At 45.1% G+C, this 21,957-nt stretch overlaps 1 protein-coding gene across 1 annotated transcript in view; it reads right to left on the reverse strand.

Annotated features, from left to right (window-relative positions):
• Positions 1–451: 451 nt before the first annotated feature.
• The window catches only part of NMNAT2 (nicotinamide nucleotide adenylyltransferase 2), a 199,385-nt gene continuing 177,879 nt past the window's right edge, over positions 452–21,957 (reverse strand). The window contains exons 11-13 of the mRNA XM_032632226.1: positions 7,512–7,613; positions 7,306–7,373; positions 452–4,718 (exon numbers count right to left, since the gene is read on the reverse strand). Of these exons, the coding sequence (XP_032488117.1) occupies positions 4,616–4,718; positions 7,306–7,373; positions 7,512–7,613 (273 nt within the window). The 3' untranslated portion in view covers positions 452–4,615. The remainder of the gene's footprint in view (positions 4,719–7,305; positions 7,374–7,511; positions 7,614–21,957) is intronic.

Raw genomic sequence — 21,957 nt, forward strand, 5'->3', positions numbered from 1 at the left:
ATTCGGTTTTTGCTTGTTTACTTTACCAAACAAAACCAATTGTGAGTTTAACAATTTCTGTCTTACTTGAGATCTTTTATGTCAAGAAGCAAGTTATCCAAGTTTTTAATTTTCACAAATACATTTTTAAGTCACAAAGCACTAATTGCATTAAGGATCCAAAGCTAACCAAGACCAGACTATGCAGATTAGGTAGAACCTAAGATTTGATTTTTTAAAAAAACTGAGAAAACTTAGGCACAATTGACAAATTTGCTAATTATTCTTCCCTGCTTATGGGTGTGGTTGTATATACTTTCATATTACACATGCTGTGTCAGCTAAACCAGCCAGAGAATCTCCTGCTCTAAGAACGTGCTTAACAACTGTTGGCTTCTGTCAAGTAAGACTGCGAAGAAAAAGTGGTTAATTCTGCAAATCACAGAGAAGATTCTAGGCCAAGACACGAGAGTAGTAGCATCATCTTATTTATTAACGTAATTGAAACATTTTGCCGATAAAACTTTTGTCTGTGACTATTCTAGCAACAAAATTTTACTCAAAATATTTCACTGTGAGATGGTGTTGCAACTTGAATGTAGTTTTTATTAATGTGTTGATTTCCAAAGCAAATCTTATTCTCAAAATGGCAGATTCAGGGACCAAAAAGTGATTCAAAAAAGCTTCCCCCTCCCCATGCCAATCCTTGAGACTGCTTGGATCAAGCTGAGGTCTGGGCGCCAGACCTAGACTGAAGGCGGAGGGAAAGAGTGTAACTCATTCCTAACTGACTGTTACAGGCTAATAGGACATTCCAAACATACACAACAAAGAAACCACGTGAAGAATCGCGTTTACTGGGCAGCTATAGGAAGGCGCAGACCAAATGAAGTGGACAGAGCACATTCATCATCTTTACCACGATGCTAGTCCTAAGGTGTCCAAATTGGATGAACTACAAAATCGATCCCTGTTTCCATCCTTCCCATCTCACCTGCCTGCTTTCCTGCCGTAGCCTTGGGAGAGATCCTGAGCTTTTCATATTCTACTGATTTATTTTTGCATTACTCTTTTGATGAATAAAATATAACATGCTTCTCTCTCTTCGTCCTCTAGAGAGAGAGAGAGAGAGAGAGAGAGAGTCTGTTTGGGGGAATAGATTTGGGCTATTAAAATACAAGTCATTTCTCCCTGTAATTCTCTGCCTTTTGCTGTAGTTTGGTTATGGAGTCTTGCTTTCAATTTAATTACAACATCATGTTCTTTTATTCTTTCTGAGAAGCTGAAGCATGAGACTAGGGAACGTTGGGGGAAGGTTGGCCAAGCCGGGACAGGAAGAACAGCGTCTCTAGAAGCTCTAGTTCTGGGTTTCAGGCACTTCAGCAAGAGACTTTCCTCCACTGTTCCCATGTACATTCAAGGAAAGTGAAAGCAAGATGGCCCCAGAGGCTGCCTGGGGTTAGGGAAGGGGGGTGGCAAATGAGGTACCAGCTAGCAGCACAGACCCCTGCCCCCAAAGGGCCATTCCTTGAGAAGAGAGTCATTGACACAAAGGGTTTCCCTCCTGCCTGTTCTTACATATCAGCCACTTTCATAAAAGTGGGAGGGACATTTTTATTGGTAGGCAGGAAATGAGGCTCCAGACTCCTCTTGACACAATCTTTCTAGCCCATGCCCTTCTCACGATCTCTGAGCCTTTGGGTTGGCCTTTTTGGGAAGGAGCAGGACCCAAGTGGAAGTTGGGGTCTCGAGGTCATCCTGTTGGCACCTGGGGCACTACTTCAAACTCTGAATCATCTCTCTGGTGTTGGCCTTGGCTGGGTCACAGTCATCGTGTCCTGCCCTGGACTGAGAGAGGGCCTCTGACCTCCCCCTAGCAAGTGAAGAATGGGGCAGGGCAGGAAATGGACAATTCCATCCAAAAGGGGAGTCACTTTTCCTGGTATTAAAGAAAAGCTATTTTAACATGATCCTTATGATTCATCAAGATAGAATCTGCCCCATTTCATTCCTAGAAATCTACTTCTATGCTCCCATTCTTCTTCAGCTCATCTCACTCTCCCTACAAGCATGCCTTCTGCCTCCCCCTCCCCCCCTCCCCCACTGAATGCCGAGAGCCAGCCCTGTTTCCTCTCGTGGGTCGTGGACTAAATGGGGCTTGACCACAGAGCCCAGCAAAGTTAAAGTGGGCCAAAGAGACAAAAGACAGCTGGTCTTTCTCATATCTGCTCACGTGGATCTTCAGAATAAACTCTATCCATAAACTCCATATCCTTGAAAATGCTTGTTCCCCCAGGGTATCCAGCTCCCTGATTTCCTTTGTTTCGTTTCCTGGCTTGCAGCTGTCTTGCCTAGACAAAGATACTTCTGTCACTCTCTCTCCAGCACGAATGCAATCTTGAGCACTTTCTGGGTCTTTGTCTTCCACAAAGCAATCCTTTCTTGGATTCAGATTTCCTCCAAGCCGTTGCCATCTCCAGCTATCGGTTTCTAAGGGAAACCTAGCTACAGCCTTCCTCACCATCACACCCTCCCCCAGGACTAGCAAACACAAGGCCATATACAGGGAGCACCTGAGACAAACAACTTAAGAGAAAGACGCCAGGTAAAGGCTGAAAACTACATCTTACCTGGTCAGTATCACGGGGAACCAGAGGATCAGGGACCATGTGGTGTGATGACCTAAGGGGTCAGGGAGACGTTAGCCTTTTGCCAGACTCTACACTTGCTGTGTGACCTTGGACCAGCCATTTAATCCAGTGGATCTCTGCTCCCTCATCCTTTAAAGGAAAGGTTGGATCAACAAATCTCTAAAGATCTTTCCAGTTTATGATTCCATGATCCTTAGCCAAACACTGAGACCCAAGAATAGGATCTCACTTCTGTCCTTTGGAGATTATTTCCATAATGCAAGAGGAACAGCACCTCCCCCACCCCACCTTGCTATTCTTCTGTTGAATTTAGTTTCTTTCCCTGGAGGCTATTGAAGGATGTTACAGATATGAAATGTGTGGTGAAGAACGTTGTTTCTGGTGTCAGATCCTACCTGGCCCCTTCTGGGCCAGGGTTGGTACTAGATTTTGAAAAAATTATCCTACCGTTCAGGGACCATTCCTCAAAGAACCAAAAACCCAAGAGCCAGAGCCTAGATGAGGGACACAGAGCATAAGACGGTAATTTCCTTTTGGTTCTTTAAGCAGGTCGTGAACGAGGCCTGAACAACTAGAACAGAGTCTGTCAAAACTATTTCCAGGGCAGCAGAGAAAGGTGGGAAATTAGGGAGAAAAGGGGTGAAACACTTTAGCGGCTCTTGACACTCCCCCGAGATCTCTGTTCTGTGAGCCCACACTCACCAGGAGGCGATGACTGTGGCTGCTGGGCTCAGCACAAGATGTAATCCTAACCCAGGAACAAGGCTGAGGCTCTGCTTCTCAAAAAGGAACTAACCTCAGACGCTGCCTGTGTTGCCAAGCTAGAGTGGGTGAGAATCACCGGTTCCTATCAGGGAAACTAACTGCTTTCTCCTAGGTCATCCTGGACTTACATTATGACAGAAGCATTTCCCAGCCAAACAGGCAATAAGTAATTCCAGTTAGCAAAGATCTCTATGGTTGAGTGAATTCCTAGCATATTTTATTTCAGAAATGACTGCATTATTAGGATTTGGCCTTGCGTACTAATTCTTCTCAAATGCAAGAATGCGGCTAAGTATGGCCTCCAAGGGCTTTGATGGTGATCTGAAGGTCCCTTGGTAATGCCCGGGCTGGCAGAGAACAACCCACATTCTGTCACAAGTTACAGACCAAATAAGTAACCGCACAGATGCCACCAAGAAAGGAGAAGGGACTGGCTCTGTGTGATCACAGGCCCATCAGGAACGTGGTCTTCTGAAACTAGGGAAATGGGCTGAAATCCTTCTGAGAAACCCTACTATTCCCAGACTTGCATCCCAGGTTTCAGAACATGAATGTCTCAATCTCGACCCCAGACTGCGGTGTGTGTGGGCAGCAGAGGGGAGAAAGCGGGTAGGTGGGTGAGGGTGTTGGGAAAGTGGAGGTGGCTCGGCCTTGTTCACCGGGTGTAGCCCACACGTACCTTCTGAGAGCTGAGGCTGGCTGTGGTATCCTATCAAAATGGAAGGAATACCACAGGAATGCAACAAGACTACAAACATAAAGAACCACGGACACTGATTGGATCCAAGTTCTCTGAGGAGTGAACAACAACGACACAAAACATAAAAAAACGAAAGAAAAGAAAGAAAGAAAGAAAAATAGCCCTTTGTGGTAAAGGGCATGCTGGGAAGGCGAGGCCCGGAGCCACCTCCCCAGAGCATGCTGGGAGACGGACACCCGCGCATCTCCGAGGACCGCACTTCCCCTATCCCTACCCCCTCACCCACCCCCAACCCGGAGACTAGAGGAAAGTTTGTCCGAAGATGACTGCGGAGTGGTGTATGCCGTGGTTCTCTGCAGGTCCACCACAATGTGGGGGGGTTGAGTCAGCAAGTGGGGACAACAGTCAAGATGAGATGGAGGAACAGAGAGGCAGGAGAGAAATGGGATGGACAGAGGCTGCAGGGGCCAGTGTGTTGGTGGAGGACGAGGGGCGACTGGAGCAGAGGGCCCTGGGGCTGCTAGCCCGAGGTGTTGATGTACAGCTGGCTCTTAAGAATGTAGTCGATGACCGGCTGGGACAGGTAATCCACAACATGGCCGTCCCCATGCTGCAGGGCCAACCTGGATGAGAAGAGACAGTGATCAGATGACATCCTTTCCTGAAGCAAGGCCAGAGGACAGGCCAGCCCATTCCCTTTCGGGGAAAGGGTTTACCCAACACCCCGTTACCAGTCTTTGCTTAGGCTAAATACACGGCATCCCTATCAGGAAAAGCCCTCCTGCCCCCATAATTCCTCCCCCATCCTAACTCTGCCACTTCCTAACTGAGGAACCTTGGGCAAGTTGTTTAAGCCCATCTATTCTTCCATTTTCTCGTTTATAAAATGGGGGTAGTATCTGGGCCGATCTCAGTTATTAAAATGATTAAATGAGTCATTACACAAAGCACTTAGAAAAGCCCAAGCACACAGTAGGCATTTCAATGCAAGTGTTAGCTATTCTTATTTCATTTCTTTGTGTTTCTCTACACCATGGTCTCATGGAAATGAACCTTATGATTGACCCCTTCTTTTCCTTCCTATGGAAGCCCTGATAGAGAAGAAGTTGCCCTTCTCTGAGGCCCTTCTCACAAGCCCTGGGGGGTGGGTGGACTACCAAATACAGAAGGGGTCTGGTCATACAGTCTGGTTTCCGCACGGTTTTGCTCCAGACTTGGTCTGGCTGCTCCCCATTTTCTATGCCCATGATGGTCTTGGGAATGTCAGGCCCCAAGGAGCTATTTGTAAGAACTCATATACTCCTCCGCATATCTAGATTCTAAAAGGCATCTGTGCTCTGCGTTGTGAGATCTCCCCAGAGGCTGGCTCAGTGCCTTTTCAATGCATAGTGTCCTGACCTTCCAGCAAGCTAGGTTCCCAAGTGCCTCCCTGCACGGTTTACAGGGAGCCTTCTTGAAAAAGTGGTCTATGACTGTGGTTTCCAAATGCCAATCCGAGCTTCACGAGAATCACCCAGGAAGCAGATAGCCAGGCCCAACACCCAGAAATTCTGGTTCAGTGGGACTCAATGGGACACGGGAATCTGTGCTGTGTAAGTTCTCACGGTAATTCTGTTGTGCAGCCGTGGCTGGAACCACAGACTTCCCCTTTCCCCTCACTGGTTGTTGTCACTGGGTTTCTGCTCTCACCTCACAGTTGATGCTACTATTTCAAGTGTCTACATAATCACCTTCCAGGGAAGAAGTCCAGTGGACCTTTTAAAATCCTGGGCTCATTTGATTTCTCTGAAACATGCGACACAGACGACAACTGACAGGGCTCTCCATCTTTGTGCCGTCTGCTGCCTTTGTTCCAGGGCCACCAATGCTGGTGGTTTCTGACTGCTCCTTCGTCTCTTTTATTTTTTTTATTACTTTTTAAAAATTGGAGTAGAGTTGATTTACAATGTTGTGTTAGCTTCAGGTGTAGAGTGAAGTGATTCAGTCATACGTATATCTATCTATTCTTTTTCAGGTTCTTTTCCTTTGTAGGCTATTACAAAATATTTAGTATAGTTCCCTGTGCTATACAGTAGATCCTTGTTGGTTATCTATTTTATACATAGTAGTGTGTATATCTTAATCCCAAACTTCTAATTTACTCCTCAGCCTTTTTTTTTTTTTTTTTTGCGTTACGCGGGCCTCTCCTGCTGCGGAGCACAGGCTCCGGATGCGCAGGCTCAGCGGCCATGGCTCACGGGCCCAGCCCCTCTGCGGCATGTGGGATCCTCCCGGACCAGGGCACGAACCCGTGTCCCCTGCATGGGCAGGCGGCCTCTCAACCGTTGCGCCACTAGGGAAGCCCCCTCAGCCTTCTTTTAAATGTTAATGTGTTTTAAGTATTCCCCATAGCCTTCTTCTCTTCTTGCTGACTCTCCCTGTGAGTGTAGCCACAGCCCTGAACTTTAATTTACACTTAGGTACTCATGGCTTTCAGTTTTATTACACTTCCAGACCTCTATATTCCACACATCTTATTATTCTACTGGACATTCCCACTTGGCGGTTGTGGTGAAGACTGTTAACTGGCCCCTAGTATCCATTCTTTCTTCTGCTTAGTACTACAACCTCCCAAGATTTAGGTGGACACAGGGCTGCCAAGTTACAAAGTCTACTCCCAGCCTTCCTGGAGGCTAGGCATGGCCACATGACTGAAGCTGAGCCAGGGGGATGCAGGGGAAGGGATATGTGCAACTTCGGGTCACCTTCCTAAGGACAAAGCCCCTTGCCCTTTCCCACTGGCTGAGAACAGTCACTGTAGCAGCTGTGGACCCTGAGAGGGAAGCTTCACATTGAAAAGAACAGAGATTCAGTTTCTTCTGACTTCAGTTAGAGGGATATAAACATTTCTCTTATTTAAAACTCTAACTATTGGGGATCTTTTTGTTATGGCAGCTTAACCTAAACACTTACAAATTCCATGCGTACCTCAAACTAGAGTCCAAACTAAAAACCTCCTTTTCCCCCTTCAAACCAGCTAAAACTAATAAATGGCCTGTCGCCCTTTTAAAAGTCAATGACTGGGGACAAATAAATGAGCTCTAAAAAGAAGGCTGCATACTGGGGCAGCAGGTGTCAGCCAACCTAACGCTCAGCCCGGACTGAGGAGAGTTGTATGGGAACTTGTAAGCCAGTCTGACCAAGGTCTCTCTGGTCGTTTGTCAAACGTACCTGCTCTTGGTTGAGCTGACGACAGACATGGGATGGTTGATGTCATCCTTTACCACCATGATGTTGTTCTGGGGACAAAGCAGAGACAGTAGGTAGCCAGTCTCTCACACTAAACTCCTTTTGTATCCTCACTTCTCCAGCCCGCAGGCTTCTCAGAGAAGGGCCACATCACATTACTACACCAGCAGGGAGAGTGGGGGACTCACTTTGTATTTGCGGAGTATTGAGGAGTGATTCATGATTCGGTCTGTGTCGGCTGCGTCCCGGGGGACCACCACGATCCCAAAGTCCCCAACAATCACCTCCATCTGAAGAAACGGTGAGGGGGGAGGGGGAGAGAGAGAGAGAGAGAGAGAGAGAGAGAGAGAGAGAGAGAGAGAGAGAGAGAGAGAGAGAGAGGAAGTGCCCTTTGGTGAGACTTTGACTACCAACCCCTACCAAGCAACTACCTAGCAAGGTGGAGCTATCTTCTCTCAGAACCCCAAGCCTTAGTCCCAAACTTGCCTTCTCAGCCCCATCAGTCAGCTCCTTCAGCTTACAACCTGTAACAGTGTTCGTGGAATGAGTGGGCACTTCACCTGGCACCCTTAATGAACACCTCTAGACTGAATTAATTAATAAGTGCGCTTCTTGTGACTAGGCAAGATGTCTCCAATTCCTGAGGCTCCCGCTGAGCTCATAATGATGAAGAGCAGCATGACACATGGTCCTTACCTGGTAAGTACCCTCTTCGGTTGCCCAGCAAGCATACCCCAGCCCCCGGCTGGTCTCCTGAGAGGGGCTGAAATGCTCCCCTGGCTCACCCATGTCAAAGATGCTGTGGGACTCGGGGCAGCGAAAAGCAGGGAAGGGCTTGGAAAGCATCGGTGTGCATACAGGCAGTGATAAGGAGGATAACTATGGGGTCACTTCTGAAGTCAGCCTCCGACAGAAGCTGGCTCCCATCATGAGAAATGAAACCTTTTCATTTAAAAAATATTTTTTTTTCCTGATTATAGATACAAGCTTGGGAAACTCAGAAAAAGAAAAAAATATATAGAAGAAATCAATCGTCACCACACAATCCAGAGAACCACTGTTAACAAGTTAGTATTTACGTTCAGGGTGCTTTTCTCTACAAATCAATGTGTATATCCACAACTGGACTGAACTGCAAAATTAATCATTTTACCTATACATTTTATTTTCTTTTAGCATTATATTGTGAGCATTTTTTCATATGGTTATAAGTATTTGAGGACTTCCCTGGTGGCACAGTGGTTAAGAATCCGCCTGCCAATGCAGGGGACCCAGGTTTGATCCCTGGTCCGGGAAGATCCCACATGCCACAGAACAACTAAGCCCGTGCGCCACAACTACTGAAGACCACGCGCCTAGGGCCCGTGCTCTGCAACAAGAGAAACCACTGCAATGAGAAACCTGCACACCTCAACAAAGAGTAGCACCTGCTCGCTGCAACCAAAGAAAGCCTGCGTGCAGCAACAAAAACCCAACTCAGCCAAAAAAAAAAAAAAAAAATTGAAACTGTGTTTTGACAATCTGTATATTTCATTGCTTGACTATACTGTGATATAGCATGATATATTAAATGGAATTTGTGTTATAGACAGTGTACAGTTACTTCTGATTTTTGCAGTTATAATAACACTTCGTTGAAGGTCTGTATACATAAACCTTTTCCCACATCTTTGATTATTTTCTTAGGATAGGAAGTAAAATCATTGGATGTAAGGATATGAACTGGACATATTTCAAGTTCTTGAGACTTATTACCAAGCTGCTTTCTTGAAGGCCGTGGAATTTTTCTTTTCAAAGAGCCTGAGAGTTACGGCATTTAATAGACTTGGATCTAGCCTGGGCACATTACGGTTTAGATCTTGCCAATTAAGGATCCCAGATGGAGGGAGAACGGGACAGGCAGGTTTCTTCCGAGCATGCAGCTCATTGGGCAAGACCTGCTTTGGGGCAAAGAAACCAGGTTTTTTCTCATAATTCTCCAACCGAGTGCCACAAAAACAGACATTATAGAGCACTACAGCCGCTTCTTCTCTATCAGAGGATCTCTGTACCAGCAGAATTCCACTTCTAAGTCTGATTCACCGATGATGCGTGTGTGTGCCTGCGCTGTGTGCACCTGTGTGCCCTTGGCTATTTCCATCCACCTTCACCCTATTTCTCCCATCGCTTACAACTGGAGCTAGAGCCGCAATTAAAAATTGGCTGAAGGTGCCGTAGGAGGGAAGTTGTGGAGAGAAATTAAAAGCTGGGTGTACAATATCTGAGCCCACATTGGATCGTGCTATTTGGAAGATACAGAGCATTACACAACATACTGCATCTACTGGTGATGTTCAGATCTGGTAAACTGGCCCCAAGTCTTTGTCCCATAAACCAGGAATGCTAGGGAGAGGCAGGGCAGGGAGTTGGAGGTAGATCCAGCCTCTCCTGCCGTAGCATTTAAAATATTGCCCTGGGACTCACTACTTAGCAGGTAATTGAAGACGGTGGTTCTCAAATTTAGCTGCACGTTAGAATCACCTGAGGACCTTAAAAAACCCTCAAAGCCCAGCTAACACCCAAGATCAACTAAATCAGAATCTCTGGGAATGGGGCCCAGGCATTAGTTTTTTTTTTTTTTTTTTAATTCTCTAGGTTTTAATTCCAATATGCAACCAAGTTTGAGAACCAGTGATCTAAGTACTGAATTAAAACTTGAGAGGAATTATTAGGGTAGAGAAAGAGATAGAAAAGAGAAGGGAGGAGAAAAGAGAAGAGACGGAAAGGGAAGGGGAGGGGAAAGGAAGGGAAGAGAAGAGAATCCATCCAAGCTGGTATACATGGAGATTCCTCAACTGCCTGGCTATGTAGGTAGGTGTTTCAAGATATCTGGTGTTGATTGTATAACATAGGATTTGAATTCAATTTGATTCTGAGGATCTGATGGATGTTTCATGTATGATGCGTGAAATAACAGGGCTATTTAAAAGTGAGCATTCTAGGACTTCCCTGGCGGTGCAGAGGTTAAGAGTCCGCCTGCTAATGCAGGCGACACGGGTTCAAGCCCTGGTTCAGGAAGATACCACACCCCGTGGAGCAACTGAGCCCGTGTGCCACAATTACTGAGCCTGAGCTCTACAGCCCGTGAGTCACAACTACTGAGCCCACGAGCCACAACTACTGAAGCCCATGCACCTAGAGCCCATGCTCGGCAACAAGAGAAGCCACTGCAATGAGAAGCCCACGCACCACAACGAAGAGTAGCCCCCGCTCACCGCAACTAGAGAAAGCCTGCATGCAGCAACAAAGACCCAATGCAGCCAAAAATAAAAAAAAATAAATAAAGCGCATATATATATATATATATATATATATATATATATATATAGTGAGCATTCTAGTTTAAAGCATTAAAACAATGGTTCAGAATGGCAGTCAGGCCTCACGGGGAACAGCCCTACCTGTGACATTAGTGCAGCTGCTGCTTTCTACTCAGGAACTAATGATCTGAGCACCCAATCAATAACAATGCAGGCTGCTCAATGGGTGGCAAGCAGATGGAGACCTTGATGCTTGAGATGGAATTCCTCTTCCAGAAACAGGTGACAGATTTGCCCTCTGGGAATCACAGATGGGGTGAAGGAGATGGGTCTACCAGACAAGACACACAGCTTTACCACATCCAAGTGGCATCTCTGCAGGGGTTTGGACCAGAGAATGCAGACCTTTTCTGCTCTTTTGGCCAGACCTGAGGACATGGGCTTGATTTTCATGCCAGAAGGTGTTTGTGTGTGTGTGTTTTGGGGTGCTAGGAGGTGCCAGGTGCTAGAGTTGGTGAGGTGTGCCCTCATCCCACAGGTACCGATCTCCCTCCGGGAGCTTAGCTGCCCTGCCCACCCCCACCCCTATCCTTGTCTCCTGTCTTCATGTGGCCTCCAAGATCCACCCTCTCCTGTTCGTCCTTCTACCTCGCTGGCTGCTCTTTTGTGGTCTCCCTGTGCTGTTCCTTCTCATCTCCCCGATCTCGAATGACTGGAGTTCCCCAGGCTCAGTCCTTGGAGCTCTTTTCTTTTCTATCTACACTTGCACCTTTAATGATTTCATTCAATTTCAAAGCTTTAAAGACACATGGAAGGCTCCCAAATTTATATCTCCAGCGTAGACTCCTCTCCTGAACTTCAGACTCATACATCCAGCAGTCTCTTCAACATGCCCACTTGGATGAGGCATCTCAAACCTAAATAATACGTCCACGAGCCCCTGAACTCTCTGACATCAATCAATCAATCAGTCAACCCCCTCCACCATCATCCTACAGGCACCAAGATTCTTTTCCTGTAGTCTTTCTCATTTTAGTAAATGGAAACTCTCTTCCTACAACTGCTTGGGCCAAAGCCTTGGTGCTTTCCTTGATTCCTCTCTTTCTCTCACATCCCACATTCAATCTATAAAGCAACCCAATTGGTTTGGCCTTCAAAACAAATCCCAGAATCTGCTCATTTCTCACCATTTCCATCACTTCTACCCTGGTCCAAGCCTCCTTTGGTAGGTTAAATAATGGGCCCCCAAAACACCGAGGTCCTAATCCCTGGAACCTGTGAATGTTATTTATGTGGCAAAAGAGACTTTGCAGATGTGATTAAAGTAAGGATCTTGAGATTATTCTGGATGACTTAGGTGGGCCCTAATGTAATAACAAGTGTCCTTAAAGAAGGCGGCAGAGGGAGATTTAACACAGAAGAGAGAAGATGACGTGAAGATGGAGCAGAGAAGATGCTACACTGTTGGCCTTGAAGATGGAAGAAGGGACCAAGCCATGCAACAAATGCAGCTCTAGAAGCTGGAAAAGGTGAGGAAACAGATTCTCCCCAAGAGCCTCTGGAAGGACTACGGCTCTGACTACAACTTAGTATTGGCCCAGTGAAACCTGTTTCACACTTCTGGCTTCCAGAAGTGAAAGATAAAAAAATGTGTGTAGTTTTAAGCCACCAAGTTTGCAGCAACAGAAAACTAATTCATATATGATCTTATTTGCAAAGGACAAAGACACAGAGGACAAATGTATGGATACAAAGGGGAAAGGGGGGGAGGTGTGTGGGATGAATTGGGAGATTGGGATTGACATATATACACTATTGATACTATGTATAAAATAGATAACTAATGAGAACCTACGGTATAGCATAGGGACCTCTACTCAATGCTCTGTGGTGACCTAACTGGGAAGGAAATCCAAAAAAGAGGGGATATATGTATATGTATAGCTGATTCACTTTGCTGTACAGCAGAAACTAACACAACATTGTAAAGCTATACTCCAATAAAAATTAATAAAAAAGAATTTTTTTAATTAAAAAAAAGAAAACGAATTCATCTCCATCAGCTCTCACTTGGCTTGCTCTGGTTTGTTTTTCTCTTGCCTTTTTCAGTCTATTCCCAACATCCAGACTGATAATGTGAATATACCAAATTATGTTGCTCCTTGGCTCGAAACCCTTCACTTAAATACCAAGATGGTGGTGTGGGAAGGCGTCAAGATGGCGGTGTGGGAAGACACAGAGTTAGGTCTCCCCACAACTAGGGTGCCTGCCGGCTGCTGGTGGGGAACTCTGACCCCCAAGAAGACGGGAGGAACCCCAGAGTGAACCGGTAGGATGTAGGGGAACAGAGGGGGAGGAGAAGTGGAGGTCAGACGAGATCTGCACCCCTGAGGCTAGGGATATCAGGAGAGGCAGGTGGGAGGGACTCTCCAGGAAGAGCGGGAGAGGAGCAGAGGGCGATTGCCCTGCCCACTTGGGCACGGGGAGCTTGCTGAGCTCCCAGGCTGATCCTCCAACCTCCAAGGCCCCTCCAGGCTGCATGGGTCCTTGGGGGTATAGGAGGGACGCCAGGGGGATCAGGAGAGGCAGGTGGGAGGGGCCCTTGGGAAGGAGTGGGAGAGAAGTGGAGGACGATTGCCTCACCCACTTGGGCATGGGGAACCTGCTGAGCTCCCAGGCCGGTCCCCTGCCCTCCAAGGACCCCCCCTTCCCCCTCCAACTGCACTGGTCCTGGGGGCACAGGAGGGGGGCCTGGGCGATCAGCAGAGGCAGGTGGGAGGGGGCCTCCCAGACCCCAGACCAGAGGAGCAGGAGAGGAGAGGAGGGCGTTTGCCCCACCCACTCGAGCCCAGGAAGCCTGCTGGGCTCCCAGGTGAGGTCCCCTGTCTTCTGAGACCAGGGGTGGGGGGCATGCCTGGGCCCCTTCTGTTCCTTGAGCCTAAGGCCCACCCCCCACAGCCCAGGGCCTTTTTCATCCCTGTGAGTCCTGAGCATTGGCCCCACCCACCACCTAAACGTCGCCCTTGATTAGGCCCTGCCCTCCACAGCCAAGGCCTTCCCCACCCCCATCCCACCTTTTTCTTTTTGCTGCCCATGTGGCTTGCGGGATCTTGATTTGCAAGCCCATGGTCAGATGGGAGCTCCTGCAGTGGGAGCTCTGAGTCTGTACCATTGGACTAACAGAGAACCTCAGACCCCAGGGAATATTCATCAAAGTGAGGTCTCCTGGAGGTCTTCATCTCAGCACCAAGACCCAGCTATACCCAATAGCCTACAAACTCCAGTGTTGGAAACCTCAGGTCAAACAACCAGTAAAACAGGAACACAATCCCACTCATAAAAAAAAAAAAAAAAAAAGAGATGGCAAAAAAATATGTCACAGACGAAGGAGCAAGGTAAAAACCTACAAGACCAAATAAATGAGGAGGAAATAGGCAATCTACCTGAAAAAGAATTCAGAGTAATGAGAGTAAGGAAGATCCAGAATCTTGGAAATAGAATGGAAGCATGGATTGAGAAAATACAAAAAATGTTTAACAAAGATCTAGAAGAACTATAAAACAAACAAACAAACAGAGGTAAACAACACAATAACTGCAATGAAAAATACACTAGAAGGAACCAATAACAATAATGGAGGCAGAAGAACGAATAAGTGAGCTGGAAGACAAAATGGTGGAAATAACTGCCAAGGAGCAGAAGAAAGAAAAGAGAATGAAAAGAATTGAAGACAATCTCAGAGACCTCTGGGACAACACTAAATGCACCAGCATTCCAATTATAGGTGTCCCAGAAGAAGAACAGAAAAAGAAAGGGTCTGAGAAAATATTTGAAGAGGTTATAGTGGAAAACTTCCCTAACATGGGAAAGGAAATAGTCACCCAAGTCCAGGAAGCATAAAGAGTCCCATAGAGGATAAACCCTAGGAAAACCACACCAAGACACATATTAATCAAGCTAACAAAAATTAAATGCAAGAAAAAATATTAAAAGCAGCAAGGGAAAAAACAAAAAATAACATACAAAGGAATCCCCATAAGTTTATAAACTGATTTTTCAGCAAAACCTCTGCAGGCCAGAAGGGAGTGGTAGGATATACTTAAAGTGATGAAAGAGAAAAACCTACAACCAAGATTACCCAGTAAGGATTTCATTCAGATTCAACGGAGAAGTCAAAAGCTTTTCAGACAAACAAAAGCTAAGAGAATTCAGCACCACCAAACCAGCTTTACAACAAAAGCTAAAGAAACTTCTCTAGGCGGGAAACACAAGAGAAGAAAAAGACCCACAAAAACAAACCCAAAACAATTAAGAAAATGGTAATAGGAACATACATATCGATAATAACCTTGAACGTAAATGGATGAAATGCCCCAACCAAAAGACACAGACTGGCTGAATGGATACAAAAACAAGACCCATATATATGCTGTCTACAAGAGACCCACTTCAGACCTAGGGACACATACAGACTGAAAGTGAAGGGATGGAAAAAGATATTCCATGCAAATAGAAATCAAAAGAAAGCTGGAGTAGCAATACTCATATCAGAGAAAATAGACTTCAAAATAAAGGTTTTTACAAGTGATAAGGAAGGACACTACATAATGATCAAGGGATCAATCCAAGAAGATATAACAATTATAACTGTTTATGCACCCAATATAGGAGAACCTCAATACACAAGGCAAAGGCTAACAACCATGAAAGGGGAAATCAACAGTAACACAATAATAGTGGGAGACTTTAACACCCCACTTACATCCAGACAGAAAATAAATAAGGAAACACAAGCTTTAAATGACACAATAGACCAGATAGACCTAATTGATATTCACAGAACATTCCACCCCAAAGTGGCAGAATACACTTTTTTCTCAAGTGCTCATGCAACATTCTCCAGGATAGATCACATCTTGGGTCACAAATCAAGCCTCGGAAAATTTAAGAAAATTGAAATCATATCAAGCATCTTTTCTGACCACAATGCTATGAGATTGGAAATCAATTACAGGAAAAAAACTGTAAAAAACACAAACACATGGAGGCTAAACAGTGCGCTACTGAATAACCAAGAGATCACTGAAGAAATCAAAGAAGAAATAAAAAGATCTCACCTCAAGAAACAAGAAAAATCTCAAGTAAACAATCTAACCCTACACTTAAAATAACTAGGGAAAGAAGAACAAAGAAAACCCAAAGTCAGTAGAAGGAAAGAGACCATAAAGATCAGAGCAGAAATAAATGAAATAGAAATGAAGAAAACAATAGCAAAGATCAATAAAACTAAAAGCTGGTTCTTTGAGAAGATAAACAAAACTGATAAACCCTTAGACTCATCAAGAAAAAAAGGGAGAGGACACAAATCAATAACATTAGAAATGAAAAAGGAGAAATCACAACTGACACTGCAGAAATACAAAGGATTATAAGAGACTACTATATGCCAATAAAATGGACAGCCACGAAGAAATGGACAAATTATTGGAAAGGTACAATTTTCTGAGACTGAACCAGGAAGAATTAGAAAATATAAACAGACCTATCACAAGTAATGAAATTGAAACCACAATTAAAAATCTTCCAACAAACAAACATCCAGGACCAGATGGTGAATTCTATCAAACATTTAGAAAAGAGCTAACACCAATCCTTCTCAAACTCTTCCAAAAAATTACAGAGGGAGGAACACTCCCAAATTCATTCTACGAAGCCACCATCACCCTGATACCAAAACCAGAAAAAGCTATCACAAAAAAAGAAAGTTATGGACCAATATCACTGATAAACATAGATGCAAAAATCCTGAACAAAATACTAGCAAACAGATTCCAACAGCACATTAAAAGGATCATACACCATGATCAAGTGGGATTTATCCCAGGGATGCAAGGATTCTTCAATATATGCAAATCAATCAATGTGATACACCACATTAACAAATTAAGGAATAAAAACCATATGATCATCTCAATAGATGCAGAAAAAGCTTTTGACAAAACTCAACACCCATTTATGATAAAAACTATCCAGAAAATGGGCATAGAGGGAAACTACCTCAACATAATAAAGGCCACGTATGACAAACTCACAGCAAACATCATACTCAATGGTGAAAAACTGAAAGCACTTCCACTAGGATAAGGAACAAGACAAGGATGTCCACTCTCCCCACTCTTATTCAACATAGTTTTGGAAGTCCTAGCTAGGGCAATCGGAGAAGAAAAAGAAATAAAAGGAATACAAATTGGAAAAGAAGAAGTCAAACTGTCACTGTTTGCAGATGACATGATACTATACATAGAAAATCCTAAAGATGCCACCAGAAAACTACTAGAACTAATCAATGAATTTGGTAAGGTTGCAGGATACAAAATTAATGCACAGAAATCTCTGGCATTCCTATACACCAACAATGGAAAATCAGAAAGAGAAATTAAGGAAACGCTCCCATTCACCATTGCAACAAAAAGAATAAAATACCTAGGAATAAACCTGCCTAAGGAGGCGAAAGACTTGTACTCAGAAAACTATAAAACACTGATGGAAGAAATCAAAGATGACAGAAACAGATGGAGAAATATACCATGTTCTTGGATTGGAAGAATCAATATTGTGAAAATGACTATACTGTCCAAAGCAATCTACAGATTCAATGCAATCCCTCTCAAACTACCAATGGCGTTCTTCACGGCATTAGAACAAAAAAATCTTACAATTCGTATGGAAACACAAAAGACCCCGAACAGCCAAAGCTATCTTGAGAAAGAAAAACAGAGCTGGAGGAATCAGGCTTCCTGACTTCAATCTATACTACAAAGCTACAGTAATCAAGACAGTATGGTACTGGCACAAAAACAGAAATATAGATCAATGCTACAGGATAGAATGCCCAGAGATAAACCCACGCACATATGAGCACCAAATTTACGACAAAGGAGTCAAGAAGATACAGGGGAGAAAGACAGTCTCTTCAATAAGTGGTGCTGGGAAAACTGGACAGCTGCATGTAAAAGAATGAAATTAGGGCTTCCCTGGTGGCACAGTGGTTGAGAGTCCGCCTGCCGATGCAGGGGACACGGGTTCGTGCCCCGGTCCCGGAGGATCCCACATGCCGTGGAGCGGCTGGGCCTGTGAGCCATGGCCGCTGAGCCTGCGTGTCCGGAGCCTGTGAGCCACAACGGGAGAGGCCACAACAGTGAGAGGCCCATGTACCGCAAAAAAAAAAAGAATGAAATTAGAACACTCCCTAACAGCATACATAAAAATAAACTCCAAATGGATTAAAGACTTAAATGTAAGACCCGACACTATCAAACTTTTAGAGGAAAACATAGGAAAAACACTCTTTGACATAAACCACAGCAAGATCATTTTTGACCCACCTCCTAGAGTAACAGAAATAAAAACAAAAATAAACATATGGGACTAAATTAAACTTAAAAGCTTTTGCACAGCAAAGGAAACCATAAACAAGACAAAAGACAACCCTCAGAATGGGAGAAAATATTTGCAAATGAAACAACAAAGGATTAATCTCCAAAATATACAAACAGCTCATGGAGCTCAATGTCAAAAAAACAGACAATGTAGTTTAAAAATGGGCGGAAGACCTAAATAGCTATTTCACCAAGGAAGACATACAGATGACCAAGAGGCACATGAAAAGATGCTCAGCATCACTAATTATTAGAGATGGAAATCAAAACTGCAATGAGGTATCACCTCATGCCGGTCAGAATGGCCATTATGAAAAAAGCTGGAAACAATAAATGCTGGAGAGGGTGTGGTGAAAAGGGAACCCTCCTGCACTGTTGGTGGGAATGTAAATTGATACAGCCACTTTGGAGAACAGTATGGAGGTTCCTTAAAAAACTAAAAAAAACTACAATACGACCCAGCAATCCCACTACTGGGCATATAGCCTGAGAAAACCATAATCCAAAAAGAGACATGCACCACAATGTTCATTGCAGCACTATTTACAATAGCCAGGACATGGAACCAACCTAAATGTCCATCAACAGATTAATGGATAAAGATGTGTCACATATGTACAATGGAATATTACTCAGCCATAAAAAGAAACGAAATTGAGTCATTTGTACTGAGGTGGATGGACCTAGGGTCTGTCATACAGAGTGAAGTAAGTCAGAAAGAGAAAGACAAATACTGTACGCTAACGCATATATATGGAATCTTAAAAAAAAACAAAAACAGAAAGGTACTGAAGAACCTACTTGTAGGGCAGGAATAAAGAGGTAGTCATAGAGAATGGACTTGATGACATGGGGTGGGAGGGCAAAGCTGGAGCGAAGTGAGAGTAGCATCAACATAAATACACTACCGAATGTAAAATAGTTGGCTGGTGGGAAGCAGCAGCATAGCACAGGGAGATCGGCTCGGTGCTTTGTGACCACCTAGAGGGGTGGGATAGGGAGGGTGGGAGGGAGGCTCAAGAGGGAGGGGATATGGGGACGTGTATGCATAAGGCTGATTCACTTTGTTGTGCAAGAGAAACTAACACCATATGTTGAAGCAATTATACTCCAATAAAGATGTATTTAAAATAAGAAAAAGTATCAATAGAAACCAAAAAAAAAAATACCACCTTCTCAGTGAGACCTCCTCTGGCCATGCTATTTCAGCCTGCATCCCTGTGCACGTAGACCCACACCCATCCCACGCCCTCACAGTCCCCACTTCCTACCGTGTTTCATATTCCTCCATAGCATTTATCTCTAACACCTTGTATATTTTCTTTATTTAACCTTTTTTTGCTCTCCTTCTTTCTTCCCTATAAAGGCAAGCTTCATGAGGGCAGGCAATTTTGTGTGTTTCGTTCACTGCCATGTTCCTGAGTGAAAAGGACCTGGCACATCATCCGTGCTCGACATATGCTGTTGAGCAAGTGGATTCCTGCAGAGTCCCCTCTCTGGCAGTTGTCCTTGAGTTAGCTGATAAACTCTCTCACCTCAGGACATGGAAGGAAGCCCGATGTACCTAATGGAAACTCTGGGAGACCCAAGGAAGTGACTCGAGACAGACTTTCAGGTCCCCATGAAAAGCACGGGTGATCTTACTTCTGTAAGTTCCCAAACTTCATCTGATTGGTCAGCAGAATCACCCCGGAGCTTTAAAAACAATAATAACAACAGCAACAGCCCCTCCAGACCTCACCCCAGGGATTTTGATACAGCATGTCTACAATGGGGTGGAGCCTCTCTCTTTACAATGTTTCCTAATCCTCCTGATGTGCACCCACCTTTGGAAAATTGTCACTTTTAATAATAGAGGCAGTTGCCTAAGCTAATACTCTGGCTTGGTTTGGGATGAAGTCAACATGAGATACTTGTGGGACGAGCACCTCTCTGGGGATTCCAGCAAAAATGAGGACATTTCCTCCCCTCTCCCCCGCCCCACCCCCGGCTCTGGGGAGATGCGGACAGACGTCTGATCCCAGGGAACCGAGGGTTTCTCAAGCTTTCCCTGCCCACGGAGCCCACAGGAATGTGCCCAGGCCCCTGGGATGGAGCTCCTGTTCCAGCACGAGGGGCCCAACACCTCCCGTGTCTTCATGAAGAGTTCTCTGCAGGTCTTGCCGTGGGGGTGAGGAGGTGGGTGAGTGGGTGGTCGGAGCAGCAGAGCCGTCCTGATTGGCAATTCCCTCTCCCGATGGTGACTGATGTGACCTCATTCTGCCACATGGCAGCGCGCAGGATCAGGGTACAATCTTGTCCCCTCGCAGCAGACAGTGGCCTCTCACTGTAGCTCTGGCCTGGGTCGTGTCTCAGAGGTGGGGGTCTGTGACATTCATCCTGCTTCAACTTCCTGCTCACAGGCACAGCTTTGATCATATCTTTTCATCTTCTGGTCAAAGGCTCCCCAGGGGCGGCAGGGGTGGGGATGGGGACAGGAAGTGGGAGGGGGCAGACTCTGCTCCCCCCAGTGTGGGGAATCTGAGGAAAGGATATGAGACATGTTGAGGCAGGAAGCAACCTTGGGAGTGAGAACACTCGTGGCAGCCAGGCGGCAGATCTCTTGGAAGGAATGTGGAATCATCATCATCCTTCCAGGAGATGGAATTTCAAGACCGGCCCTGCTGGGTTTCAGGAATACTTTGGGTGGGAGGATGCCCTGTGGTCTTAGCCAGGCACTTTCCTGGGCACCAGGGCTGAGCAAGACAGATACGGCTTCATCTCTTGGCTCAATCACTATCTAGTGGGAGACATTAAATAAATGACTAATTATTTCAACTGTATTGCTCTTAAGGATAAGGGCAGGTTACTGTTTAAGTGGCTAATCTCTTGTAGTGGCTAATGTCTTCTGGGTAACTGGCAAAAGTTGGGGCCATATCTCACGGTGGAGGCTGAATTTCTCCAACCAAGCTGTTCCCAGGTACTCTTACATTCTTTCATTCAACAAACTTTTATTGAGTGTATATGGTGAACCAGGCACTGTCCTGGTGTTACCCAATGAGACAGACAAGTGCAGTGTGCTCACAGAGCTTACCTCCAGTAGGGAGAGATCGTAAACAAATAAATACATAAATAAGAAAACATCAGGTGGAGCTTGGTACAATATTGAATATAAAACAAAATGACTTTTAAGCTAAAACCTAAATGACAAGAACCGGCCAGACATAGGGATACCTGGGAAAAGAGCGTTCCCAGTGAGGCCACAGCTAGTGCAAAGGCCCTGAGGTGGGAAAAAGTGTTCAAATAAAGAAACTAGGTGGAACTGGGGCACAGAGAGGTGGGAGAAGTAGAAAAGGACCAGATCACGATAAAGATGGGGTTTCATTCCAAATGTGAAGAGAAGCCATTAGAGTGCTTTAAACAGAGGGCTTGACTTCCATCAGCGACAGAATCCAATTTACACTGACTTACCCAGGCAAGTCTAACTGGTAAGACCCTCTATGGAATCATTCTGAGATCGGGGTTCAGGATCCTGACCATCTCCCTCAAACAGTCCTCTCTTCTCAAGGCACAGTACCTCAGTTACTCAGGCCAACTCGTCCTTCTTCTCTAGATGAGGATATTCATGGATGAACAGGGGACTACCAGCAGGAAGCGGAAGCACCATTTATTAGAGGACCTGCTATGCACCAGGCACAGTACTAGCTGCTTTATTTCTTAATACATTTAATCCTTGAAGCAACCATCTTCTGAGATGTGTGCTTCAGCTCTCATTTCATGGATGGGGAGACCAAGACTCAGTGAGATGTAGTAACTAATCCAAGCTGCACAGCAAGTGAGTGAATTTGAACCCACTCTGGTCCGCTTTAAAGGCTCTTTCCACCACAGTATGCCTCTTCTAGATCCATTTTTAAGAC

The sequence above is a fragment of the Phocoena sinus genome, chromosome 1 (genome assembly GCF_008692025.1).
Source record: "Phocoena sinus isolate mPhoSin1 chromosome 1, mPhoSin1.pri, whole genome shotgun sequence".
NCBI lineage: Eukaryota > Metazoa > Chordata > Mammalia > Artiodactyla > Phocoenidae > Phocoena > Phocoena sinus.